The 27,091-nt window shown below is 37.6% G+C and overlaps 8 protein-coding genes and 1 pseudogene across 16 annotated transcripts; 7 read left to right on the top strand and 2 right to left on the bottom strand.

The window, feature by feature from the left end:
* The first annotated feature begins 93 nt into the window (after positions 1-93).
* Positions 94-2,103, top strand: LOC125223745 (very-long-chain aldehyde decarbonylase GL1-9-like). Its single transcript, XM_048127033.2, has 3 exons — positions 94-242; positions 640-938; positions 1,370-2,103. Exons 2-3 carry the CDS (start codon positions 708-710, stop codon positions 1,910-1,912), a joined length of 774 nt encoding a protein of 257 aa, XP_047982990.1. The 5' UTR covers positions 94-242; positions 640-707; the 3' UTR covers positions 1,913-2,103.
* Positions 2,104-2,156: 53 nt separating this feature from the next.
* On the bottom strand, positions 2,157-3,976 carry LOC125223744 (Tetratricopeptide repeat (TPR)-like superfamily protein). Its single transcript, XM_048127031.2, has one exon. The coding sequence runs from the start codon at positions 3,909-3,911 to the stop codon at positions 2,196-2,198; it is 1,716 nt and encodes a 571-aa protein (XP_047982988.1). The 5' UTR covers positions 3,912-3,976; the 3' UTR covers positions 2,157-2,195.
* A 259-nt stretch (positions 3,977-4,235) lies between these two features.
* LOC125185551 (eukaryotic translation initiation factor 5B-like) lies at positions 4,236-6,239 on the top strand. Of its 7 annotated transcripts, none has more exons than XM_089062404.1 (7): positions 4,236-4,314; positions 4,475-4,772; positions 4,851-4,917; positions 5,071-5,130; positions 5,212-5,768; positions 5,846-5,965; positions 6,048-6,239. In XM_089062404.1, exons 2-5 carry the CDS (start codon positions 4,494-4,496, stop codon positions 5,217-5,219), a joined length of 414 nt encoding a protein of 137 aa, XP_088918530.1. In that variant the 5' UTR covers positions 4,236-4,314; positions 4,475-4,493; the 3' UTR covers positions 5,220-5,768; positions 5,846-5,965; positions 6,048-6,239. The 7 variants fall into 7 exon arrangements, with proteins under 7 accessions (XP_088918530.1, XP_088918529.1, XP_088918526.1 ...); XM_089062403.1 differs by having other exon boundaries at positions 4,475-4,917; positions 5,212-5,567; positions 5,656-5,701; XM_089062400.1 differs by having other exon boundaries at positions 4,475-4,917; positions 5,212-5,567; positions 5,656-5,768.
* A 917-nt stretch (positions 6,240-7,156) lies between these two features.
* LOC125217574 (ras-related protein Rab7) lies at positions 7,157-10,223 on the top strand. The gene is made up of 7 exons (XM_048119091.2): positions 7,157-7,406; positions 7,545-7,571; positions 7,680-7,779; positions 7,848-7,994; positions 8,937-9,017; positions 9,093-9,238; positions 9,893-10,223. The coding sequence occupies exons 1-7, from the start codon at positions 7,354-7,356 to the stop codon at positions 9,954-9,956; spliced, it is 618 nt and encodes a 205-aa protein (XP_047975048.1). The 5' UTR covers positions 7,157-7,353; the 3' UTR covers positions 9,957-10,223.
* A 476-nt stretch (positions 10,224-10,699) lies between these two features.
* Positions 10,700-14,613, top strand: LOC125185569 (putative ATP synthase 24 kDa subunit, mitochondrial). The gene is made up of 7 exons (XM_048082123.2): positions 10,700-10,858; positions 11,048-11,147; positions 12,332-12,476; positions 13,273-13,383; positions 13,753-13,899; positions 14,052-14,174; positions 14,268-14,613. Exons 1-7 carry the CDS (start codon positions 10,817-10,819, stop codon positions 14,329-14,331), a joined length of 732 nt encoding a protein of 243 aa, XP_047938080.1. The 5' UTR covers positions 10,700-10,816; the 3' UTR covers positions 14,332-14,613.
* A 507-nt stretch (positions 14,614-15,120) lies between these two features.
* Positions 15,121-18,205, top strand: LOC125224400 (uncharacterized protein At1g76660-like). 2 transcript variants are annotated; one of them, XM_048127798.2, is made up of 5 exons: positions 15,121-15,285; positions 15,877-15,954; positions 16,059-16,221; positions 16,364-17,534; positions 17,685-18,205. In XM_048127798.2, the coding sequence occupies exons 3-5, from the start codon at positions 16,168-16,170 to the stop codon at positions 17,888-17,890; spliced, it is 1,431 nt and encodes a 476-aa protein (XP_047983755.1). In that variant the 5' UTR covers positions 15,121-15,285; positions 15,877-15,954; positions 16,059-16,167; the 3' UTR covers positions 17,891-18,205. The 2 variants fall into 2 exon arrangements, with proteins under 2 accessions (XP_047983755.1, XP_047983754.1); XM_048127797.2 differs by lacking the exon at positions 15,877-15,954 and having other exon boundaries at positions 15,122-15,285.
* Positions 18,206-20,661: 2,456 nt separating this feature from the next.
* On the top strand, positions 20,662-22,579 carry HGPT (Hypoxanthine-guanine phosphoribosyltransferase). Its single transcript, XM_048124288.2, has 3 exons — positions 20,662-21,030; positions 21,487-21,651; positions 22,197-22,579. The coding sequence occupies exons 1-3, from the start codon at positions 20,737-20,739 to the stop codon at positions 22,293-22,295; spliced, it is 558 nt and encodes a 185-aa protein (XP_047980245.1). The 5' UTR covers positions 20,662-20,736; the 3' UTR covers positions 22,296-22,579.
* Positions 22,580-22,709: 130 nt separating this feature from the next.
* On the top strand, positions 22,710-26,190 carry LOC125221940 (DEAD-box ATP-dependent RNA helicase 39-like; annotated as a pseudogene). The gene is made up of 9 exons (XR_016134695.1): positions 22,710-23,266; positions 23,615-23,710; positions 23,800-23,988; positions 24,088-24,228; positions 24,545-24,685; positions 24,763-24,905; positions 25,102-25,231; positions 25,310-25,358; positions 25,546-26,190. The product of XR_016134695.1 is annotated as a DEAD-box ATP-dependent RNA helicase 39-like (transcript).
* On the bottom strand, positions 26,126-26,704 carry LOC125221942 (nucleolar protein). Its single transcript, XM_048124289.2, has one exon. It carries the CDS (start codon positions 26,654-26,656, stop codon positions 26,276-26,278), a length of 381 nt encoding a protein of 126 aa, XP_047980246.1. The 5' UTR covers positions 26,657-26,704; the 3' UTR covers positions 26,126-26,275.
* Positions 26,705-27,091: the final 387 nt, after the last annotated feature.

Below are 27,091 nucleotides of genomic sequence, written 5' to 3'. Positions count from 1 at the left end.
TAACTCATAATCTTAAATAAGCGTACTTTAATAAAATTTTAGCAATACTTTTTAAAAATATTAAAATTAAATCTAGATCATCTATCTGTTTGCCTTTTTCCCCAACGAATCTCGTGCTAATATTATCAAAAGCATCTCTGACAACTCTCACTGCCCTCAAAACTCTGCTCTCAAATCGCATGTGAATTCATTTGTAAATTCTTTCTGCACCACTGGATCTGTAATCTGCCCCATCCCTCTCTGTAAGTATCTCGCCCAACTTCATCTTCTCCTGCTCACTACAAATCTCAAATTTTAATCTTTCTCTGTAATTTTTTCAATGGCCAAATGTAGCAGCTTAACTTAATCTCAGTTAATGCAAATTGGGCATTCTTGATTCTGCCATTTTGATTTCTATTGAAGGTTTTGTTTTTAATCAGCATTTATTCTTAATCTCCGTTTATGCGGTCTAGTTCATTAGGAGCAGCTACCAAATAAAAAAAAATTGAATACCTAACTCTTCTTTATAATGTGATTTGATTGGTTATGATTCTTGAATCATGTGTGTAGATTAGGCTAATTAGCTCAGTTTCTATACTGCATATTGAACTTATATTGATGGGATTTTGCGTTGATGTTTGCTTGTGTTCCTTTTTTCAGGGTGCATATGTTTTTATAGCATGTTTCTGTTGGATAGGTGCTAGAGGTGAAAAGTTTTCGATTCAAAAATGGTGTTTTGGGAAGGATACGCGAGCGATGAAACGATGGGGACGTTTGCTCCGCTTGTGGTGTACTGGCTGTATGCCGGGTTCTATCAGCTCCTCCCGCCATTAGATAAGTATAGGTTGCACACGAGAACAGAAGAAAACGAGAAGAATTTGGTGCCGTTAGGGTCTGTGATCAAGGGGGTTCTTCTTCAGCAGTTTTTCCAGGCTGTTGTTGCTGAATTGCTCTTCTTGGTAAATCCATGGCTTCTAAATTTCTTCACATAGCTTGCTAGTCCATTTGCAGATTGAAAAGCTTGTTTAGTAGTATATGGATAAAGATAGTATACATCAATCGGTTGTTTACTGAGATGGATTAGGTAATTTTGATCTCCGAAAGCACTTGATTGTTTCTACGAGTTGAGATAACTTGTTTGGTTTATATCTGGTCGAAAGACGTAGGAATGTAGAAATCTTTGCATATTGCCAATCTTGAATAGTAAGTGACCCTTTTGTGTTCATGATCAGTTTTACTGAATGTTTACTAATTGAGGAGACTCCAAAGTTATGAATGTGATTGAGATCGAAACGCACATTGATGTTATTCGACTCTGTTTCCTTGCTTGTTATGTTATCTGTGCTTCTTCTGCTATATAAAACTTAACGTTCTATGCTTAGTGTTGCAGATAACTTCAAATACAAGTTCTTCCGGGGACGTTGTCCAACCCTCTCTTCCCATCCAAGCTGTGCAATTTGTGATCGCTATGCTGGTGATGGACACATGGCAATACTTTGTGCATCGTTACATGCACCTAAACAAGTTCCTCTACCGCCACATCCACTCTCAGCATCATAAACTAGTAGTCCCCTACGCCATCGGGGCTCTCTACAACCATCCGCTGGAAGGCCTTTTGTTGGACACGTTCGGTGGTGCCATATCCTTCCTCGTTTCTGGAATGACCGCACGTACTGCTGTTTTCTTCTTCTGTTTCGCTGTGATCAAGACCGTGGACGATCATTGTGGGCTCCGGCTGCCTGGCAATATCTTCCATCTGCTTTTCCAGAACAACACTGCTTACCACGACATTCACCATCAGCTCCAAGGTACGAAATTCAACTATTCGCAACCGTTCTTCCCCTTGTGGGACAAACTGCTTGGGACGTACGCGGCATATACACTGGTGAAGCGGCCCGAAGGGGGCTACGAGGCGAGGCTGAAAAAAGACTAGTTGTTGTGCCACATCTTCAGTAGGAGGCTCTGTATGTGTCAAAGTGAGTGAAAAAACTGTAGCTTATTATTTTCTTTATTATTTCATCCCTGTTTATTTATTTGCCACATTTCCTCCATCACTGACTTGAGAAAGATTGTGATACAATTCACATGTAATATCAACACTAATGAACTTCATTTTGTTTTTAAGATTTGTTTGTTTACAACAAGGTTGTAGTAATTATTCTCTAAATTAAATTTCTTCTTCTATTGTTGGTTGTGATAAATAATGCTTTTAGATTTCACCAAAATTCCTTACAAGAACAAGATCCTTCCTTGAACCTATGGAATCTTGTGCGATCCCTCACAATAATCTCTCTATCATACAATTTGGAAACAAGCTTCATCACCACATGGCAATCCCCACATATCCTAAGATTCTTATTAATGTTAAGGGGACTCCCCTCCTTTGTACTAATCAACCCAAAAGCCAAAGCCAATTTCTCACTGTGATAACACAATGCATTCTCCTTCTCTTCATCTCCTATATCATGCAACACATAGTTCGTCTCTGCCTCGTATCCGAATTCTCTGATCCTAAACGTAATCTCCTCGATTTTCTTATATATATCTCTCCATCTCGGATGGCTCTTGTCGCCATTGTAGAACTGGAATATGGTGCCATTCATCTCCGTGTAGCTAAACCCGGGCACCTTCTTGACGTCCTTCTGCTTCATCGCGTCCCTCACCCTCCCCACGTCGCCCCACCTCTCGTGTGCGGCATACACGTTCGACAGCAGCACGAAGTCCCCACAGGCGCTCGACCCCATCTCCACGAGCTTCCTTGATGCTCTCTCCGCCATCCCCACGTCCCCATGTGTCTTTGAGGCGCCCAAGAGAGTTTGCCATAGCACGGCGTCCGGCGGCATGGGCATGGACTCTGTGATCTCGAACGCCTTGTTTAATTTCCCCGCTCGTCCCAGAAGATCCACCACGCTCCCGTAATGCTTCATGTTTCGCCTCACGCTATGCTTCTCCATGGATTCGAAGAGGCGCAACCCTTGATCCACCATCCCCGCGTGATTGCAGGCGCAGAGCGCTGCCAAGAAAGTGACATCGTCTGGGGTCGTCCCGTCTGTGCACATACGACCGAAGAGCTCCATTGCCTTCTCTCCATTTCCGTCCATTGCAAACGCCATGATCATCGTGTTCCATGTGATTATGCTCCTACGACACCTAATGCCCTCGAACGCAATCAACGCCTTTTCCACCATCCCGCATTTTGCATACATGTCGATAACAGCATTGCACACAATCACATTCTCATCAAATCGGTTACTCCGTATGTAATCAATCACTCTCTCACCCTCTCCGATTGCGCCAAGCTGCGCGCACGCAGCCAACGCGCCGAGAACAGTGACCTCATTCGGCATCATGCTCGATTCAGTCATTTCACCAAACAGCTTCAGCGCCTCATACGGCTGATTCCCCTGCGCCAAACCAGAGATCAAAGCGTTCCAGCACGCGATATCTCTTTTCGACATTTTATCAAACACCTTGCGCGCACCGTCCAAATCCCCACATTTCGCGTAGGCGTCGAGCAGCGTCGTCTGCAGGAGAACATCGGCGTCGAAGCCGGATTTCACCACCTGCGCGTGGATCTGGAGAGACTCGATTCGGGCCAATGCGCGGGCGCAGGCCTTGAGGAAGAAGGAGCAGGTGAGGGCGTCGGGGCGGCAGGGAGCGCGCGACATGAGGAGGTAGCACGCGGCAGCGTTGATTGGGTGGTGGCTCTGCGCGTGGCCGCGGATGAGGGCGTTCCAGTCGTTGGTGAAGGGGGCGGGGAGGGAGCGGAAGATTGCGGCGGCGTAGGTGAGGGAGGAGATGGCGCAGAAGTCGATGAACTTGGAGCGGGAGTAGGGGAGGTTGAAGAGGCCGGTGACGAGGAGGTGGGCGTGCAGTTGCCGGATTCGAGGGAAGGAGGTGCATTTCTGCAAGATCGATTCCACATACGCCATTGATGCCCATTTGAATTTTGGAGCAAATGCTTTTTTGTTTTTGCACACTAAATTTTAACTGTTGTTAATGACTATTCCATTAAATTGATAAAATATAGTACTCCCTCCCTCCCTCCCACATAATTTTACACATTTTGACTTGACACGAGTTTTAAAAAATGTAGTAGAAAGTGAGTTGAATAAATTGGTGGGATGTATATGATTCGCATATAATTTTAAATTTAAGGTTTGTATATATTTCCGTAAGATATGTTTATATATATTTCCTTGTGAGATCCTAATTAAGGTAATGTATAAATAGAGGTGTTCCATCGTAAAATCATCATAAAATAGTCAAATCCTGACTTGATATATATCGCCGAATAGAAATATAATTTCTCTTAAATTGACGACTGCGAACTAGGTAACTGCACGTGATTATTCGTTCATAATTGTTGTCAAATGCCTGATTATTACTACTATGAATCTGCTATTGGGACGTAGTTTCAATTTCAAACGGTTGAATATAGCTTTTCCTTAGGTGTTTCATCTTAATTGATAAATTCTTTGTTTTTACTTTTTAGTTTGCTGTGAGGAAGTAAGATGGGTGATGGTGCATCTGTTTCAAACGAGGAAGATATTTTTGTAGTGAAAAAGAAGAACACTGGAATTCCATCTGATATCGTTGATTCTGACGGTAAAAGGCCAAACAGTGAAGAAGATGCAGCTTCCAAAAACAAAAATAAAGGTGTGAAGGATAGTAATGCAACTTTGCCAAAGTTTACAGTTATGGAGGTTAAAGTGGTTCAAGGAACAAGTGATGTGGCATTAGTAAACGGGATGCTTCGCGTAGGAGATCGTATAGTTGTCGCTGGCTTGCAAGTATGCTTCATTAATTTCCATTCTAGTCCCTTTGGGAGAAGTTTCTGTTTCTTTTCGTACAAGCATTTTTCTGCGCAGGCACCCGTTGTTAGCTCAATTAGCTCGTTGCTAACGCCCCACCCTGTCAAGAAGCCTCAGATTCAAGGTGAAACTTCTTACTCTATTACTTATTACTACTATATTAAATGTAAGGCGCTATGCTATGAACTTGGTGTAGTAGTCTTTTCTATTATAGTGTTATGGTGGTGGGATCAAAATTTTACGGATTGAATTTAACATCTTCATTGTTTCTTTACAGGGAGAGTGTTTGCATCACAAAAAAATCAAGATTTCCCAGGGTATCAAAATTGCTGCACCGGTAACTACTAATTTAGAAAATTATAATACTATTAGTTACTCAATACCAAGATTTATGTTTCTTCTGCTGTGTTAATTTCAGGGACTTGAGCATGCTATTGTAGGCACTAGTCTGTACGTTGTGCGGCCTAATGATGATATCGAGGTCATCAAAAAATCTGCTATGGCATATGTCAATTCAGTGATGAGTAGGATTAGAAAACATGGTGAGAGAGTTTATGTTCAGGCATCTACACTGTAGAAGCATTGATCAAGGAAGTTAACGTACCCATGGGAGGTATGGGTATTGGTGCAGTAGAGAAGAAGGATGTGATGAGAGCGAGTGCGATGCTTGAGAAGAAAAGGGAATATGCAGCTATACCAGTTTTTCCCTGTGTCCTTAAGATCATGCCCACAGTAATCTGGAGGACGAAAGATCCCATCGTCTTAGATGTTCATGTCGTTGAAGGCATTACAGTCTATTTTTTCTAGTAATACACAATTTTAACTAACTGCATTCTTTTCTTCTTCCTCCATCTTATTACAGATTGGAACACCTTTATGTATCCCGGAAAGAGAATTTGCAGAAATTGGTAGGATAGTATATATTCAAGATGATGAGCATAGGGTTGTTGATTATGCCATGAATTGACCATTAATGTATGTATGATCATAAAGTATTTACTAGATGGATTAAAAAAAAATTCCTATTAAGCAAGGTGATTGATTCTTTGCAGATTCTTGGGAGCAATCCGGAGGAGCTACAGAAGATGCTTGGGAGAGATTTTGAGATGGAAGATGAGCTTGTGAGCAAGATCACACAAGACTCAGTTTATGCACTAAGAAAAAAGTACATGGTTTGTACATCTCATCTCATATTACTCTCTCCAATATTATGAAGTTCTATCAAAATTAATACTAATTTCTATTGATGTGCAGGTTGATCTGTCTACTGAAGATAATGCCTTACTTTTCAAAATGAAGCAATTGTTCAAGATATAGTCGTTTAATCGCAGTCCTCAGCTCGAGCTTTAGATATCGATAGTGAATGCAGTTGAGGAGAGTTTTTATGTCTACTTTGTTTTTTTTTTGTAGTAACAGTATTTTGCTTAAGAGAGTTTCCCAACACAACGTTGTTCACTTTATAACGTTGATACATAATAATGAAGTGAAGTTGAAGAATGACTAATCTTAATTTTTATAAGTAGAAGTATCAAATACTACACCCTTGCTATAAAGGTGAGATCTTGAAAAGGAATTATGCAACACTTTTGTAGTAACATTTAACTTATAGAATCATGCGGGAAAAAAAACATAAAATAGGATTTGACCTTATATAATTGGAGAAAAATATTTTACATAACACTCAATCCTAAATTTTGTTTGTGAACAAGAATAGATTTCAACTAAACCACATGAAATAAAACACATATCAATACCTCACAGTCACACCCAATCCTCTTAAATAAAACACATATCAATACATAGATATTAGTAGAATTTTGCAATAATATATATTTTTTTTTGGTAAAAGTGTTCCAAATTTATAAATTCTTAAGATTCTACGAAGACAACAAAAGCAAAAAAAAAAAAAAGGTAAGATTCTTTATACCGTTACGATAAAATTGTTGGGAAAAATTATATTGATTCTTTATTCCATGATGTAGAAATGGTGAAAATAGACAAAAGTCTATTTCATTTTGATAAGAGTCCTAGCATAAGATGATCAAGACTAAAATAAATACTAACAAAAGATCTTTTTAATTTAACACTCAAATTAACTATCCGATTCTTAAAAATAGACACAATTGAAATGACTACCAATTATGTTACGTGAATAAAGAGTATTCATAAAATTCAAAAAAGAAAAATAGAAAGACAAGAATAATTGGATATAGATTAATGTATTTGGTCGGTATAATAATTAGCAATAATAAGAAAGTTGCTAAAGTAAAATCATATGCAAACACGTATATATCCAATTCGATTATGTATATCCATTTTACATGATTGATTATATATATAATAATGTTTTTGTTGGAATGTTGTACCGCCTAAATTCGTATTACCAAACAAAAAAAAAAAAAAAGTCAATAGTGTTTGTGATTCAGATCGAAATTGGCGCCCCTTTCTCCTGTCCGTGTTCTTCTCACACACAAAATTCTGCCTTTCCTCTGAAATTGGTGAATTGAGATTGTTGAAAACAGGAAATTTTTGTTGATTTTGGATTTCAAATCAGTTTCCAATGTCATTGCGTAGGCGAACATTACTCAAAGTGATCGTCCTCGGCGACAGCGGGTATTCTGATGCTGATGATACTATTTCATTTTTCTCAGTTTTTTTGTGCGATTTGATTTATTGTTGTCGACTTTAGGGTTACACTATTTGAATTGACGTGTGTGACGTTGTTGATTTTTATGATTTTTTTTTGGTCAGGGTTGGTAAAACGTCGTTGATGAATCAGTATCCTTTTTTTCGTATAATTATTTAGTTTTAGTGAAGCTTGATGATTGTTGATGTTTGATGGATTGTTTGATTACAATGTGTGAGGCTTCTTTAACTAGTGAATAGATATGTGCATAAGAAATTCAGTCAGCAGTATAAAGCTACTATTGGGGCGGATTTCGTAACGAAGGAGCTTCAAATAGATGATCGTCTTGTTACTCTTCAAGTGGGTATTCAGCTGCTTTTTTCTCTAGATTTTGTTTCTCTTTTTGAACTTGTGTTTGTGTTTGGTAGATTTGGGACACTGCTGGCCAAGAGAGATTTCAAAGTCTTGGAGTTGCATTTTATAGAGGCGCGGATTGCTGTGTTTTGGTCTACGACGTTAACGTAATGAGGTCTTTCGATACTCTTGACAATTGGCACGAAGAGTTTCTGAAGCAGGTTTGTGTCTTCTGTTTAGACAGTTTATTGGTATGCTCAGTTGTCTTGATTTTGTAGTTTGCTTTCAAATGATTTTCCTGTATTGTTTTTCATGTTTTGTTGCTTGTGGGGTTTCTTGTTTTTCATTTGTTGGTAGTTTCTAAATGTCTACGAGCAATGGATGTTGAGTATCTAATAATGGATGTATTAAGCTACAAATTTATATCTTATGTTAGTTAGTTGCAGAAAGAAAGGTTTGCTGGCTATGGTAGTTTCAGGAGAAGTGGAAATTAATTTATTGCTTACATGAATCTTTCTTGTTTAAATGATGGCTGAGGGGTGATGTCTTAATGGCATGGATTTTCCATGTACATGATTTTTTGTTTGAAATTTTTATTGTTCGTGATATTTTATTGTATTCGACCCGGGTTGTTATTTTAAGGTTTGCTCATCAATTGCTGTACCTTTTTTGCATATTATGTGTCAATTGTTATGTAGGGCTCATATTTTAGTTGAAAATAAGAGAATAAGGATTTTCTGGAATGGGCGCAATTTATGTTTGGTTACAATTATCACCTCAGATATCTTTCTATGTTTGGATATATAAAAAAAGTTACATGTTTGTCTGTTATGTCTAAAAGGTAGGATATTGATGTAGTTAGATAGGCCAATATTATCATTCCTTCCATACTCATGTTTTTCAGTTATTGGGGTTGGGGTGGATAACTGATTCAGTGTGTGCGATAAGTTTAACTTCAGTTGGATCCTGCATGAAATATATACTACAATATATTCTAGTAACTGTAGATGCAGACTAAACGAGGCTTATGCAAATGATAGTATGTGTTGCTATCACTGGCTGAATCATTATCTTTAGTCTACAGCTCTTATGCTTATTCAATGGGCCCATTTACATATCCCTGTTTGTTTACTGGAAATTTATGGTATTTGGTTATGATGCAGGCAAATCCACCTGATCCAAAGTCATTCCCATTTATATTACTAGGAAACAAGATTGATATAGACGGTGGCAATAGCAGAGTGGTAAGTTGATAAGTCGAACTGGTAATATTATACTAGTTTCTTCTTTGTACTTTGTTCTGATTGAGTTGATGTCAGGTTTCTGAGAAAAAGGCTAGGGAATGGTGTGCATCAAAAGGGAACATCCCATACTTTGAGACATCAGCCAAAGAGGATTACAATGTCGATGCAGCATTCTTTTGTATTGCAAAGGCTGCCTTAGCCAACGAGCATGACCAGGACATGTAAGTGGGATTTAAATAGTATAATTGACACAATTTGTTACTTGTAGGATCAATGCTATCCCGTCTCTCCAATTGCATTGTCAGGCACAAATATGCACGAGCTACATATTCGTCTATATATGACTTCTGAATTTGGATCAACTCGCTTGTGTTATATACTGGATAATTCCCGCCTACGAGAACCAAATAGGAATTTATAGACCAAGAAAACATAACTTGTGAACTCGATAGGGGCTAGGCAACTCTACAATCTTAGTGGCTAGGGTCCTGAATTTGTTCGTGTGTGGATTTACATAATACAAATGCTACTATTTGACATAGGAATAACGTAATCAGATTACATTTCCATTATTGGAAAGGCTTGAATAGGATTTAGAACATCTTAGCTATGCTTTCTTGTTAGTCTTAGTGCTTCATCTTTGTTATAGTTGATCGGTTCGTTAAAAGCAATTACACATTTGGATAACTAGTGAATGTGCAATGCAATCACTAGAAGCTATTTTGAATCGAAAGACTAATGATGCAGCATAGCTCAAAACTGGTTGAACGTCCCCGTCCTCACTCTTCTGGCGTCTTATTGTCAGTTTCATTTGGATGGGTTCCTTAACCCGTTGCATCTCATTTTTCCTAATTTGCTTGAAATTTGTACCTCAGATACTTCCAAGGCATACAGGAGACTCTCCCAGAAGCTGATCAACAAGGTGGCTGTGCTTGCTGATCGGACTTTGCACTGGATACTGGTTGACTCTGTTCCTAGTGATTCTTTTTCTTTGAGGCTGTTCTTTGTGGCCTTGCTTTTGCAAACACTGTATACTATGTTTCACAAGATTGAGTTTGGGAAGTGTCCCTTTCCATTACTACTATTTATTCTGGATGTTGTAATCTTTTGGTTTGATCCTCATTTGAGATTTTGAGAGGCTTGAGATTTGCTTCTTCAATTTTTCAGTATGCTATAAAACATGATGTGGGCAATGCTTTTCTTGCATTTGTGTCATGTATTTTTCACATTCAGTAGTGTGCAATATGGAGTATCGTTGGTGGTTTATTTTGATCAATTTAGTGTAGCGTTGTACTCTACTACAAATTTTTTGGAGAAATACATGTAATATATAGGGTCTTGATCCTCTAAGATCAGCCCTTAATATGAGAGCTAAGAACCATTTTCAAGCATTCGATCACAATATAAAGGGTCTTGGTTTCAGGGATATAACTGGAAAAATGATATATATGTTACATGCCCTGTGAGTTATTTGAGCTTCAGCTAGTGTTATTACCCGTGCTATGCACGGGACATAAGATTTTCAAATTGTGAGGGCCATTCTCATATAATGCATGCAATTTATGAAATGATATTAAATTTTAGATATGGCCCACTAAGATTCGGGCCCATAAGAAAAGCCCAGATCAGGAGAGGGAACTTAAACGACACCGTTTCCTCTCATCACTGTCATTCTTCTGAGATTTCCATTTCTGCCCCTCTACCAGAATAAACTAGGTCAATTTCCAAGCTAAGCTCTCTCCGATTCCAAAAATCGAACAAACTCATCTCCGTTGTGAATTGCTTCTTCCAATCCCAAAATGGCTCTCGCCGCTCGTTGCCTCTCGAGATCCACTCGCCAGGTAATCCCTCTCTGGTACACTCTACATTTCGTTCTATTGACCGGATCTGTGTGCAAGCTCATTTGAGTACAATCGCAGCTCCAATCGTTGATTTTTTTGTGGTGTTATGACCGATGATGTGAAATAGGATGATTGATTTTCGATGTCATTTTATGTTTTTTTGCTGAATTTATTTTTGGTTTTCTGCAGTTGTATGCGGGGCAAAGTGTTCTCCGATCGGAGTATGCTATTCCGGCCCGTTCCTTTGCCAAAGGAGCTGGCGGCGCTCCTGCCTCATTGAAGGGCGATGGTGGGTTTCTAATTTGTGTATTTCTTTCTCTCGTGCTATTGCTGGCTATTTTATTCTAATTTTGGGGGTCAATTAGTGGATTCGATGCTGATGATGGATAAAAGTCTCCTGATATTGAGGTAGAGTACGATGGGATAGAGAAATGTATCACACTCTGAAATGAATGGGGTGATCAGCCAAGAGAATAAATGGGAAAACACGTATTTTTAGTGGTTAGCGTTGCTGGGTGGGGTTTCGGAATAGGGTACCAAACTATCCGGGGTTTTTATTAATTTGAATTTGAATTTGAATTTGACAAATTCGTTTCTGCAAAGGGACGTATAGCGATGTTAAATGGGTGTTCTTGTGGCTCAGAAAGCCACCAAGAGACCTTATTAAAGTAAATGGGGCAGATTTTTTTAGATACCATTACTATCCAAAGGTGCATGAAAATATAATTAGTAAATCACTGTTGGGGACGCCAGGTAGACAGCCAATAGTCCCCCTGTTGTACTTGTGTCGGGCTTATCAATTGTTTTGTGGAACATCCAATTCATCGCGTGTTCTGAATTGTGATACACTTACTAGTTGTGTGCATTGTAGCAAAATATTGTCTTCTTTTGGTTATCTTTATAAAAAATTGCAACTTCGAATAGTCTCATGACCTCAGATTTCATTACAGATTTTGATGTCTCATGTTTATACTCACATGTTACATCTATGATATTAGTACATTTTCAAAAGGTTTCCTATCTCAGTATGGATTCATCTGGCAGCGTTTCCATTTTCGAATTATGACTGTATATAGTATATCATCTGGGATTATATCTGGGATCAGCATTTACCAAACATATTTCAAATGAAAATTTCTAGCTATCAAATTTACTTTATTTGTGCCAGTTTTCAAGGATTTCTTAGTTCTCGATTCAACATAGTGTCCTGAACTTTTAGATATACTTTTCAAATTATTGTCTTGTGGGATTCTTCGATTTTGCTTCTACAAATTTATTTGTTTGCTAGATGATGACGGATTGCCTATGTTATTGTGTTTTAGTCACTAACTCTTGATAGGCAGTACTATCTTGTTTTCTATGCATGTACTTTTAGGTGCATATGATATTTAGAGTTATCAGGACTCAGGTTACTGGATACTTGTTGTCTCTCATATATATGAGTTTCTAACTGTTGCGTATTTTTGTGCAAAGAGATGTTGAAGGGTATATTTCTTGACGTTAAGAAGAAATTTGAGACAGCCATAGGGATCTTAAGGAAAGAGAAGATCACCATTGCTCCTGAAGATCCTGCTGCTGTGGCTCAGTATGCCAAAGTCATGCAGACTATAAGAGAAAAGTGAGATCTTCTTACTGTGACTCTTTGCTTTCTTGGCCAATTTCAAATTACTTTAATGCCCTTGCATTTTTGACCCTATATATTATATTGCTTTTCCTAAAGTGGGTCATAACTTTTATAATTCATTTCCATGGAATCCACGTGATTGTGATGAAGTCCCAGTGTTTTTTATAAGAGTAGTATTTTTTTTTATCTCACTCTTAATTTTTACGTTTTAATTGGTAGCTAGTCTCAAGTGGTGATCGCTCGTAATTAGCCCTTTTTTGTTGGAATGTTTTGTTGGCACAAACTGAATAATACTCCCTCCGTCCCACTTAAAATGCAACATTTGAGAATTGGCACGGGATTTTATGTAGTGTTGTTTTGTGAGTTAATGAAGAGAGAGTAAAGTAAGAGAGATGAAAAAGTAGAGATAGAGTTGTTTCTATTTAAGGAAACGTTTCATTTTTAATGGGACAACCAAAAAAGGAAAACGTTGCATTTTTAATGGGACAGAGGGAGTATATATTAAGAATTCTACAAACTATTGTTTGAGCTAGAGCCAGTTCGAAAATATATTTTGAATCAAAGAGAAATATGGAGATTATGTACTAATTTAATATTTCACCAATCACCATATAATTGCAACACTATATTGCATAACAGACTTCATATGCCCTCCCTTTCTTTTCCTATCCCATTTACTTTTTTCATTAAGGTTTCCTAAAATCATTTAGAATGTAAAACATCTTCTGTCTATTTCTCTCTGATCATATGATATTGTACCTTTGTTTATTGATGTGCACAATACCTGCAGGGCTGATCTTTTTTCAGAGTCGCAGAGGATCAAGCACACAATTGATTCACGAACACAAGACATTTCTGATGTTCGATCCTACTTGCTAGCCGTGAAGGATATAAGGGTGAAGTATGTTTATACGCTAATTTTCTGCCCATGTATCCTTTCAATTATTTATCTTTTCTTCTGAGTTTGTGGATGATTTTGTTTACAATCCTTTTATGTTTCATTTTATCCCTGCATTGTTGTTTATATGAAACTTACTCCCGATACATGCTATATGTGATTTTTACTTTTTGATTTTTGTGACCTTGACTATTATGGGCTCATTAACTATAATATACTATCTTGTTGAATCATGGAATTATTTTATCAGGATTTGCTTTTCTTACAATATTAATTTTTGTTAAAGGAAAATGTAGTGTGAATGTATTGTTAATTGTTTAGCATTCAACTCAGCTGCTCTGGTTGCTCATTTTCTCAAGTTACTTTTGGCAGGAGAGGCCTTATTGATGATCTAGGCGCGGAGACTATGATGATGGATGCACTGAACAACGTTGAGAAGGAACTGAAGAAACCTCTCCTGAGAAACGACAAAAAGGGGATGGGCCTGCTGAAGGCAGAGTTTGACAAGGTCAACCAAAAGTAAGCTCCCCGAATAAAATTAGCATTCATGAAGAAATCTGCAAATGCAAAGCCTCCTTGTTTACAGCATCTGAAAAGCATGATAGATGCTGCAAGTATCAGTTCCGGTCATTTCCTGGTGGTGTTTTACTTATTAACTTGTGATCATGTAGGCTTGGCATTCGCAAAGAAGATCTGCCCAAACTTGAGGAGCAGTTAGAACTTAAAGTAGCGAAAGCCCAACTTGAAGAGCTGAAGAAAGATGCTCTTGAAGCAATGGAAACTCAGAAGAAACGGTACGCCTTTTATCCTTTTCCTTCTATGCAACATGATATTTCTGTTGAGAAATTGAATTCAAGCAAATCTCTCTCCCTTCCAACTTATTGCAGGGAAGAGTTTAAGGACGAAGAAATGCCCGAAGTGAAGTCGCTAGACATCAGAAACTTCCTCTAGACTGAAATTCGCACCTATCGTTTTTGCATTATTCTCTCTTGGGCAATCTCCTATTTGGGAGATTTTTTCTGCTGTCTGATTGAAGAGGCACAGACATAACAAGTCCAGCCTTTGTTTAATAATCTAGTATGTCAGGAATTTTCTCAGACATACATTGAAAAAGTGTGTTATCGATGCTCATGTTTCTTGTTTAGTTAATCTCGTCTTGAAACAAACAGTGGTTGTGCTGTATTGAGCTTTAATAGTTATCAAATTAATGAATTGGCAGAGTTACATGTACTATTCATTACTATAAATTAGGGATGAGGTGATATTAATTCTACTATTATCCACCCTCCAAAATTCATGATCCCAATTCTGATAGTTATAAAAATGAAAAAATAGAAATATTATCGTAATTCTTATTTTTAAGGTCACGCCTTAACGAAATACATCTCCATTTAGGTGTAAATATGAAGAATTACCCTATATTTATTATACACGAGTTGAATTAAATGATTCAATTTGATAATGTGTATGCATGTAATAAATGCATCTATGGATCTGATAAGTATTCATCAATCAAAATCCATCTGATTTTAATACGAGGCCTTTGGTAGGACAAATGAACGATCTCTTTCATGATTAATAATAATGAAGTAGAGCTCACAAAAAAGAATAATGAATATTTTGTTTTATAAAAATATAATGAGATATTGCAAAAATGAAAATGGTTCCGTTTCCAATTTCGGTATAATATTATCCAAAAAGAGAGACAAAAAGAGAAAACAGTGAGAGGGAAATAATAAAAAGAAAATTATTATAAAAATGAATCAACGATCCAAAGAGAAGTGATCAGATCTAGGCCTTTACCCCATCTCTCTCTTCTTTATCACTCAACTTCTGTGGATCTTCGCGCTCTTTCTTCCCTCCAAGCACCCCAACTCAGACAGCTACGGTTACTGCTGCTCTCAGGTAACGAACGCACGCCATTTTGCAGTTTGCTTTTCTAAGCCGTGTTGTTGCCTCTTCCTTTTCTGTAATTTCTGATTTTGTAGCTGTTTTGCTTGCTAGGTTTTCGCTATATTTTACAATTCGTAGTTTATTATGTATTCTATGATTATTTCGTGTGCGTGGAGCTGGTTGATTCGGTAATGTTGTTAAATCACATTGTTTCATTCTCCGCGTTTTGATGTGTTTGTTTTCCAAGGGTTGTTGAATAAGAGCACAGTAGCTTCAGTCAGCACTTTCCTTTCTTTTTTTAGGGTCGTTTTCTTGTTTGTTAGCAACAGGATTTTCTTTTTAAAATCAGCTGGATTGGAAATTTGGAATATTATTATCTTGATGAAGAGAACTCAATGACTTGTGTGAAAAATTGTCAAACTAGAAAAAAAGCTTGACTTGTGTGGAAAAAAAAATCAATTTTGAACATGATGCCTAATTATGCCTTTTCTATTGTATATGGATTTTTCCAGTGCATGCAATTGAATAGGATTAAGGAAGAAAAATTATCTTCTTTTAACTGGTCCTTGCTTGAAGGTTTTTTAAGATCTTGTGATTTCACAGAATTTCCTACGCCTGTCATAAGGCATTTATCGCAGCTGATTTACCTGAATTATAGGCACTTCAACTCTGGTTCTCTGGGTATGCTCGTTATAATGTCTGAGGTGTCTTGGCAAATAATCAATTCCACTAAATCTGCTTTCTTGAACTTGTTCTTACAAATGAAATTTCCGTTCAACTAACAGGTGGCTAGTTAGTTATAATCTTCGATTGAATTGTGAGTGAGCCAGACTCGTCACTGGATAAGAAGAGTACACGGATATTGGTGTGCAGTCCTCTAGTGAATAGCTTGTTATGGCATCGGTGCAGAACAGGTTTCTGCAGCCACAGCAATCTCCCTCACCTCGGGTATGTTGATTATGTGAAACAATAGTTCTATTTTATATAAGTCTCAGCTATTCTTGAAGTATATTCAGCTGATTTATGAATTGTCCATCAACAACACTTGTTTGAATGGATGTTTGATGTTACTGATTTATTATATTGGCAGCGGAAAAGATGGGCAGGTTGTTTGGTTGGACTGTCTTGTTTCCGCACACAAAAAGGTGGAAAGCGTATTGTTCCTGCATCACGCATCCCTGATGCCAATTCTATATCAAATCAGCCGAATGGGCCTCAAGGCGGTGGATTGGCCAATCAGGCTACTGGTGTTGCTTTGTCTCTTTTAGCTCCACCATCCTCACCGGCTTCATTCTCGAATTCTGGACTCCCATCAACAGCTCAGTCGCCCAACTGCTTCTTGTCTGCTAATTCACCCAGAGCTCCTTCATCTAATATGTTCGTCACTGGTCCATATGCTCACGACACTCGACTGGTATCTCCTCCTGTATTCTCGACTTTTACAACTGAACCATCAACAGCTCCTTTAACTCCTCCACCAGAGCTGGCACATTTGACAACTCCATCTTCACCAGATGTGCCATACGCGCATTTCCTTTCATCATCTGCGAAATTCAAAACCACTGATAAGAACGGCTACCCTACTGCAAATGATCTTCATTCAACGTATTTACTCTATCCAGGAAGTCCTGCAAGTACGCTGAGATCCCCTGTTTCAAGAGCCTCTGGTGATTGCTTATCATCATCCTTTAATGAAAGGGAGTTCCCTTCTCGGTGGGAACCCTCTATTCCTTCAGAAGGGTCTCCGTATGCAAAGTCCGACTCAGGCATGTTTGTTGGTGCCCAGGCACCTGGAGCCTCCAAATCACGTCAAGATTCCAATTTCTTCTGCCCCGAAACGTTTGCACAGTTCTACCTTGACCATTCATCCTTTTCTAATTCTGGTGGTAGGCTAAGTATTTCCAAGGAATCCGATGCTTATTCAAATGGTGGAAATGGATACCAGAACCGTCAGAACAAAATTTGCAAACCAGATGCTGAGGAACTTGAAGCTTATAGAGCATCTTTTGGGTTCAGTGCAGATGAAATCATCACCACAACTAATTATGTTGAGATCTCTGATGTGTCAGAAGACTCCTTTAGCATAACACCTTTTGCTTCCAATCAGCCTACTGAGGAGGAACATATTACAACTCCTCCCAAGAAAGAGGTATTCGAAACCAAGAAGAGGGAAGAACATTTTCCTTGCCCACAGCTCAGTAAAGTACGACTAAATCGTTCTAGCAGCGTGCATACTGGAGGCTCGTATAATCATGTTGAAGGTGAATTATGAGTTTCTCATTTACATAATCTTCTTACCGTGATTTAAACTTGTTAAAAGTTCTACATATTATTGAATCTGCTCACAGATTCTTGTCATCTCCATCTTCCTCGTATCTCTTTCCCTGAAAATGGCTTTGCTTTGGTCTCAGATGAAGTTCCACAGAGGCGACTAGGAGATACTGCACGAAGCTTCCACACTAACCACTCTTCAAGCCACGGAAACAGCATATTCTCTAAGATGGGTGCTCCCAGAATCGGGCGCAAGTATCAGTTTGGCGCATCAAATTCCGATGCAGAGATTGAATACAGGAGAGTGTCGAGCATGAGAGAAGGGCGCTACCGGAGAGTAAGCTAAGATTACTCTGGCTTCCCCGCCACTAGCAGCTATTAGGAACTTTTGTTGGGTGTTCCTCAGTCCGGCACCTGCGTGTCATCTGTGGTATAATGAGCCTCCTAGTGAGGGTATGTTTCTCATGAAAATGCTGGGAATGGATCAACTGAGGATGAGTTTAGAGCAAAGTGGAAGATGAGACTGTTTTTGTATGTAAATGTTTAAACTTGTGCATGGTTGTAAAATGGAAGTAGTGGCTTTAAATATAACTGTGTGATTGATATGTACAAAATGTTTATTGAGTGATATACAGTTTAGTAGTAGTATTCAAGATTTCTAGTGCTTTTTAATTCATTCATAATAGTATACTATCTTATGGAAAATATATTTAAGTAACTGAATTTTTTAAAAGAATATGATCTCATTTTTCACGTTTGCCACCTTCAAAATATACTACTATGAGATTAAAAGGGTCTGCTAAAATGTGATAAGTAAATTTCATATGATTTTATCCCTCCTGTTTGTCTCAAAATTTAAAACTAAAAAGAACACATCTTTATATAAAGGAAACGATTAATAGTAACAGTGTTGAGAGAGAGTTGGCATTTAAATTCCAGACTTTGTTTTATGTGGGTCTTTCTTATTGTTGATTTTTCATTTTATATCTTTCCTCTTATTTATTTTGTGTGTATTTTTCTTATTTTTTATATTTATGTACGTTTTTTTTTTATCAAATTAGTTTTTAATTATACAATTTGAGGCTTTAATTATGTAAGACAGAGTTGATGTTCGGTTTCCTTTTAGAAATAATACTCTCCAAGATACAATCTATGATTGAGTTGTGAAATTATTTTAGTCATAGGTGGTCAGCTATGACTAATTATCTCATGATTATCCATCTAGGATTGAATCTCATTAACCAAACACACTACATATTTAATCCGGGATACAATTTTGCAAACCAAACATCCCCTGATAATACTCTTTGTATCCGCGAGTATGTGTTCCATATTTCTTTTCAATTTGTAAGTATGTCATTACATATTCTAGCTTTACAATATTTAGTAAGTCACGGGTGCGTTAAAATGACAACATCTCTTAAAGTAACACCATTCATAGCCAATAATTTGTACACGTGGACGAATAATCAGCAGCCATGTGGCAATCACAAAAAATGCTCAAGGACAAATTTTCTCGGCCAGCAATATCCAATACACTAAACAACAATTTTTCCCGACCAGCAATATCCAATACGCTAAACAACAATCTATATGCTGCTGTGTAGCGTTTATAATATTGTTGGATACGTGGTGTCACTGTGTCACTTTAAGAGGTGTTATTTTATTACAAAACCACGTATAGTGTTGACATTTCGACTTTCGTGATAATACTAATCCTCATAAACATGACCTATATTCCATAGAGTGAACTACATAAACGGTACTTGATCTTTCACTTTCGCACGTAAATGGTACCTGATCTTTATTTTATATCGTTTTTGGTACCCAGTGACAAAAAATACCCTAGGTACCAAATATGTGATTTTTTTTTCATGGAGGATATTTTTGGAAATTTCAATTAAATAGTACTCCCCAAATATGTGATTATTTTTTCTTCCTTTCTCATTTCTTTTTTTCTTCTTTAATTTCTTCTTCTTTATTTTTTCTTCATTTTATCTTCCTATCTAGCATTTTATCTTCCTATCTTTTTTCATTCTTCTCCTTAGTTTATGTTTCTTCTTCCTTCTTTTTTTCTTTTTTTTTTCTTTCTTTTTAGTGTTTTGTACATACATCTAATTGCATTCATAATATAAATAAAAAAAATACTTTTTTTCTTTTTTTCTTTCTTTTTAGTGTTTTGTACATACATCTAATTGCATTCATAATATAAATAAAAAATATCTAATTAAATTAATTATTTAAAGTAATTAAATCAATTGACTATTTTTTTATTAAATTATTTTATACTCATTTTAAAGTTGAAACACCTAACTAAAAATATTTAACTTTTTATATCATTATGGATACAATTCACAATATTAAATTTTTATTAAGGCGGTACAGATTAGTTACAAATTTAATATAAAATAATAATAATAATAATAATAATTGTTATTATTATGTAATATTATGTGATTGATAATTTATATAATAAATTAATAATTACTATCAGTTTTTAGTATTATAACAATAATAATTAAATATAATTATATTTAAGTATATTTGAATGGTATTAAAAATGAATTAATTATTAATTTATATCATCAAAATAATAATATCAATATTGATTAATAATAATAGTATAAAGAATTAAGAGAATGAGAGAAGATATTATAATATCACTTTTGATACTAATTTTATGTATGCCCAAAATATCCTCTATGACATAAATGAGAAAATATATTTGTTTAAAGGACATTTTGGAAAGAAAATTGCATCAGGTACCAAAAATGTAATTTATAAGTACCAAAAACGATATAAAATAAAGATCAGGTACCATTTACGCACGATACCATTTATGTACTTCAGTCTATTCCATAAACTTTTTACAGCTATAAACATGACCTATATTCCATAAACTTTTACAGCTATATTCCTTGGCAATTTATAAAATTCAAGCCAATTCAGAACAAACAGTATCTAATAACTCTCCGGTTTATCAGTCAATGATATCACAAATTAATTTATGGAAAAAAATAAAAAAATCATGATTATAGAGTCAACTAAGTAGTAGGAGTACACTTAATTAAAACTTAAAAGCATTCCTTGGCAATTTTGTAAAAGTGAGTGAATTAAAATATTGATAAGCATTATCGCAGTGTTCTTACGTTGAGTGGTTGATTGATTAATTGCATCATTAGGTGAGTGGAAATGAACGACCACATTCGCAAAATCCTCTTCACGGAGCAACAAATTTCGCAAAGGATTTCTGAACTGGCATCCACAATCACCGCCGATTTCAATGCCAGCGGCGCTGCTCCGGCGGTTGTCGCTGTCGCCACTGGAGCTTTTCTCTTCGTGGCTGACCTTGTGCGGAAGATTCATCTCCCTATCACCGTCGATTTCATCCGCGCCGAATCCTACGGCTCCGGCACCGTCTCCAATGGCCAGCCCCTCGTTTCATTCGGCTTGAAACTCGATGTTCGAGGGAAGCACGTGATTCTGGTACGCGGTGCTCAAGTTTCTCCTGCTTTTTGTCTGTTGCCTTGATTGTGTTCGACGATTTTACTGACTGAGTATAGTCACGCCTGTTATATGTGTATCTGCTATCGTTGAATTCATGCTCTGGTTCATTGTGTGGCTTGCTTTTGAGGAGGTTTTGATGATGTTTGGGCCAATTTTCAATTCGCTACTATCATCTGGATTCGGAGTTTGTATGCGTTGGTCTGTGATTTTGTAGGATTTCTGATTCCTCCAATTGTGGTGATGAGCAGCATTGTCTCTGTTTGATGTTTACTGAGATATTTATTTTGTAAATCCTCCACGTTGTATGGTTTATAATTGAGGAGCTTTTGATGATGTTTGATGCAATTTTCGTTGAATGGCATCTGAATGGATTAAGATTTTGTAGGATTTCTGGTTACTTAAAAGTCTATTCCGATTGTTTCCTGTGCTGCTTAGGTTGAGGATATTGTGGATACGGGGAACACCTTGTCATGTCTCATCGATTACATGAAAACGAATGGTGCCTCTTCCGTGTCTGTTTGTGCTCTTCTTGATAAACCAGCAAGGCGAAAGGTTCACTTTCAAGTTGTCGGTGAAGGGAAGTTTTACCGTGGCTTTGAGGTGATCTCTCCCCCTCTCTTATCTTCCTCCCTCAATACCACACCAGTGATTATGTATCAATCTTGAAGATGGATTCTTTACTTCATTTTCCTGATAAATAATTGATGCCTTCAACACAAGGGCTAATTTCACCAATTCCTAGAACTTATATGAAATGTAACAAATGTATGATCTTATTTTTGGTCTATAGGAGCTAATGCCAAACAGACTTTGTAGTTTCGTAGTTTATGATGCCATTTGCTACTATGTCTTTTCTTTCGCAACATGCTACGATCCAACTTAGCAAAACATCACAATTTATTAGTGTTAAGCTAAGCCTACTTACTACCACCCTGCCTTCATTTGTTGCAATTCATATTCAAATTAGCTCTTCATGATTAAGTTCACCCAATTCAGTTTGAGGTATTAACTCTTGCAAGGGTGATGTATTTACCAGCATTGGATTGGTTTGTGGTCGATAACTCAAATCAGTTGCTACTACTCTCATATGGAGTAACTTGTCTTGAATCATGAGTTACTAAACATATGTTTTCATGTATTGGCAGTGCCCAGATGAGTTTGTTGTGGGCTATGGACTCGACTTCGCCGAGCAGTACCGGAACTTGCCATATATTGGTGTGTTGAAGCCTGAGATTTACAAGTGAGACATCATTTTCACTGTGAAGCAGTTTGTAAGCGCTTTCAGTCAAGTGGTTGAAGAAGCTTTGCAACAGTTGATTGCTCGGATATCTTTCAGGAATTCGATGCAGTAAAACTAAACCAATGTTTCTCTTTCTCAGTACTAGTCTCAAGTTTAAATACTAGTATATGATTTTATTGATTCCAGCTATTTTTATTAATTTGTGTGGAGTGTATTTTGTATGATAGAATTATAGATCATCTACGATTACTCATTTTTTATTAAAAATTTGAACAGTTAGTGTTGTTATTCCTTTTATTTTCACTATTAGTAACCCGCTTTCAGAACAAATCAGATCAAAATTTTGTCACATGACAATTCTCCTCAATTTGGGATTCCAATAAAAATCATAGAAATTTGTATGTATTGTACTATTGTAGACTTGCTTTGGGATTTTTAACTACTCCATACTGTAATGTTAATTTTAAAGGAAATAATATGGATTTTCTTAAAAATAAAATAAAGAAATCAATTTCTGCAGTTATGAGCTTCATCTTCTTCACTAGGAAACTCATTCTACAAAAAGATCCGACCTTTACTATCGAATTCGAATTCGCCCAAACCAGAAATGGGCACAACAGCAAAAGCTCTCTCCCCAAATGCCTCCAATTCCACCGCCCCATTTGCTTCTCCATCCCTCCCCCTTTGCACCGCCGCTGTTGAAGAGGCGGAATTGCTGCAGCCCGCGAAGCATTCGATTCTCCTCGAAAGCCTGAGGCAGCGCCACCTCAAGGACTCTCCCCACGCTCCAAAGCCCACATCTCCGGTGGAAATGGCGTCGAGGAAGTGATGGGGGCGTTGGGTGAAATGGGGATTACGGAGCCGACGGAGATTCAATGTATTGGGATTCCGGCGGTTCTTGATGGGAAGAGCGTGGTGTTGGGGTCCCACACTGGCTCCGGCAAGACTCTTGCTTACCTTTTGCCCCTTGTTCAGGTTTAATCATCGTGGCTTTTTTGACTTGCTCTTGTTTCTTGTGTAATCTCATTTGATTCCATCTGTTGCTCATTTTTCTGAATCCTAATTGGGTTTAAGTAGGGTGGAAATGAATCTATCACTATGTACCGAATGTTTTCTTTGAAGAAAACGGTAGCCATTGATTTGTTATGCTGATGTTTTTGTGTACATGATGGATGTGTTATTAGTGCCGAACAATGTTCTTGCCTAGTTCTTGGGGTGCCTTTGGCATCGGGGTGGAGAGATTGAAGTATACTGATGAGAATGCTCTTATAATACACTTAGTACTGAAAGTCTGAAACACATTGTTTTCATGTTGAATTCTAGTTGTTGAGACGGGACGAGGATTTGCACGGTATGCTGATGAAGCCCAGGCGCCCGCGGGCTGTTGTACTCTGCCCAACAAGGGAGCTGTGTGAGCAGGTTAGTTTTTATGTTTCTCTTGTTAGTTGCTTAAAGATATGACCAGTTGGCCACTTGATTCAATCAATGAAGTTCAAGTGCATGTGTAGGTGTTCCGTGTTTCCAAGTCTATTAGCCACCATGCACGATTCAGATCAACCATGGTAAGTGGCGGCGGGCGTTTAAAGCCTCAAGAAGATTCCTTGAACAACCCGATTGACATGGTTGTGGGGACCCCTGGCCGGGTTCTGCAACATATCGAAGAAGGCAATTTGGTTTATGGGGACATAAAATACTTGGTAATCAGCCTCCTCTATCACTTTCGTTTTCGTATAAACATCTTGTATTGCCAAATCTATTTATTCCTTGCCTTGTTGAAAGTTTTAGTCTCTTGATAGGTGTTGGACGAAGCTGACACCATGTTTGATCATGGATTTGGGCCTGACATCAGAAAATTTCTTGCTCCACTGAGGAGTCGTGCATCTAAACCTGATGGTCTAGGCTTCCAAACAGTATTGGTAACTGCAACAATGACGACGGTATGCTTACTAGGATCTTGATCACATATATGCATAACCTAATTTAGATATGAGCTTTATTTCTCCAAATTTTCAAAGTTCTTTAATTTTTGGCCTTTCTTGTGAATGTGATTGAACTGGTAGCTTTCTTCTATTGCAACACATTTTTAGCATCCTTGATATTTTTTGGTAATGATTTTGCAAACTATCACTACTAAAAGAATTTTAGTGTTTTTTAATAAAAAAACAGAATTCAGGCCCTTCGGCTGTTTCTTCTACTTCCCATGAAGCTTCAATAGTGCTCTTGGATAATTAACAAAACATTTCATTAATGAAGGCAGTGCAAAAGCTGGTTGACGAGGAATTTCAAGGAATCGCTCATCTACGTACTTCTTCACTCCATAAGAAGATTGCTTCTGCTCGTCATGATTTCGTCAAACTCTCAGGTTCTGAAAATAAGCTGGACGCCTTATTACAGGTGTAGATTTTAATAAGATGACATAAACAGCAATTCTTAACTATTTCAACTTAGTTAATGTGGTTATGGGATCACAGGTTCTTGAGCCAAGTTTAGCAAAAGGAAACAGAGTAATGGTTTTCTGCAACACATTGAATTCCAGTCGAGCTGTGGATCACTTTTTATCTGAAAACCATATCTCTACGGTCAATTACCACGGAGAGGTTCCAGCTGAACAGAGGTAAGACGAGATGTGATTATCATTCTTATTTTGTAGCTGTCTAGGCAGCTCATGATCACACTGACAAATGCAAAGCTTATGTGGAGATTTACAGATTCTCCCTTTGGAAGATTAAATACTTAAATTGAAACCCTCTTTTGTTAGAGTTTGACTTCTCTCCTGTCTAAGATGGTGTTATTTTATGCAATTGACGCAGGATTGAGAATCTGGATAAGTTTAAGAGCAACGATGGAGATTGCCCCACTTTAGTCTGCACAGATCTGGCTGCAAGGGGTTTGGACTTGGATGTCGACCATGTTATTATGTTTGACTTTCCCTCGAATTCTGTAAGCCAAAAGTCTCTTGCTGCCCCTCCTCCATGCACTGCTTTCCCATCTGATTCTTCTTGTTTTTTAACCTTTTAGATCGATTATCTCCATCGTACTGGAAGAACTGCTCGTATGGGGGCAAAAGGTACTTTATAAGGCTTTACAGTATACAAACTTTGAAAATTTTCCTGTGCTAAAGCTCTTGTTTCAATTCGGTGATAGAATTCTTCTTCTCACTTCTGAAACTCAGCCTTACGAAAATTGGTTTCTTTTTTTGCATTCCTTAACGTGAAACATCAACTAGACCCTTAATGGTGTCCTTGCGATGATAGGGAAGGTGACAAGTTTGATAGCTAGAAAGAACATGATTTTGGCCACCCGCATTGAGGAAGCAATATTGAAAAACGAGAGCTTGGAATCCCTCTCTGTTGATAGAATTAAAAGGGATCTTGCCAGGACACACCTCAGTCAACAGAAGGGGCAAAATGAGAAAAGGGAAATGACCTCCAGTTTGAAAAGAAAGGGTCAAGCTGCCTCGACAAAGCCATCTGAAGCTCGTGGCAAAACAGCATTTTCCAAGAAAAGCTCTTTTTCTGAATCTACAAAAGCTTCTGTCTTTTCCAAGCCCAAGAAGAAGGTGGTTAAGGTTGTCAGAACTTCAAATTCATCAGGATCTAGCAACTCAAGAAGTACGTCGTCTGGTGGGAGAAACCATCCAGGTGGAAGAAACAAAGGTGGCGCTGGATCTACTTCAAAGTTAAACGTTGTTGGATTCAGGGGCCGGAGCAGTGTCAAAACTGCTTGATATCAAATTGAGGTTTATCAAAGGCAGTATGGTACCTTTCTTGATGTATTATAACCTTTCTTTTAACCTACTAAAATTAGATAGTTAGGTCTATTTCCACTCAAACATTTATACTTGTCAATTTGCTGTGGAAAGGCAATATAAATATCAGTGCTGCACAATATACATTAGAGTTTACAGAATTACAGGAAAAAAAATTTGATTTACAAGAACCAAGTTTTCAGCTTCTAGTCGTCTCTGTGGAGTACGAATCTCCATCATTTCCACGTAAGTGCAGGAAGAGCTCTGTGGTTCGTGGCAGGGGTGACAACGGCCCCTGTGGAGTCGTATATAATCACACCAGAGAAGTCGGGAAGCTGGCACTTTCCTCCCATCATTATATTCTTCTTCCACAGAGTGCCTTCACTGCTTGGCTCGACATCTCCTAACTGGTAATCCATGATCTCTTCATGGTTGAGTTGGATGACGGGATCTTGGTTTCCGTAGCCATAGCAAGATTTCCAGCGCCTCCATTGCCTACGCGAGTGGCTGGCACACATGAACAGAGCCAATGCACACAGAATGAGACTACCAACTCCAAATCCCAGGTATGAATTGCTGAATTGCTGGTTTCTGAAGGTTATGTGTTGTCTAGCCATGAATGCTGATGAGTTATAGTTTGTGCTGAATTTAGGACTGGGGAAATGTGTGTTTATAGAGAGAGGTCAAGGAATTATGGGGTTGTTGAGTTTTGAGGATTTGTTGTGTTGTGCTGTGTGCTGTGTGCTGTGTGGTTTGGTTAGTTTTGGTTAATGGATTTAGTTTTTCACCTGCTAATGGATTCAGTGAATTATGACCATAGGAGATCTATGTATATAATTATTATTTAATTAATCGTTAAATTGTGAATAATCAGTAATATTTTGAAGTTGATAATGATAATAATTAATTTGGAGAAGTATTAGTACTTGGACAATAGAATTGAAGCATTTCTATTTTCTCCAATAAATAAAGTTCAAATCATATTTTATGTTTTTTTTAGCGATTTCTTTCATTTCAAGTAAATGTTTTAAATTCATCACACGGTTGAATAT

This window comes from Salvia hispanica, chromosome 1, assembly GCF_029641045.1.
Source record: "Salvia hispanica isolate PSC_SH4W2 chromosome 1, Shi_PSC_v1, whole genome shotgun sequence".
NCBI classification, from domain to species: Eukaryota; Viridiplantae; Streptophyta; class Magnoliopsida; order Lamiales; family Lamiaceae; genus Salvia; species Salvia hispanica.
The sequence above is the reverse complement of the archived record's forward strand: the minus strand, read 5'-3'. Positions and strand labels throughout refer to the sequence as shown.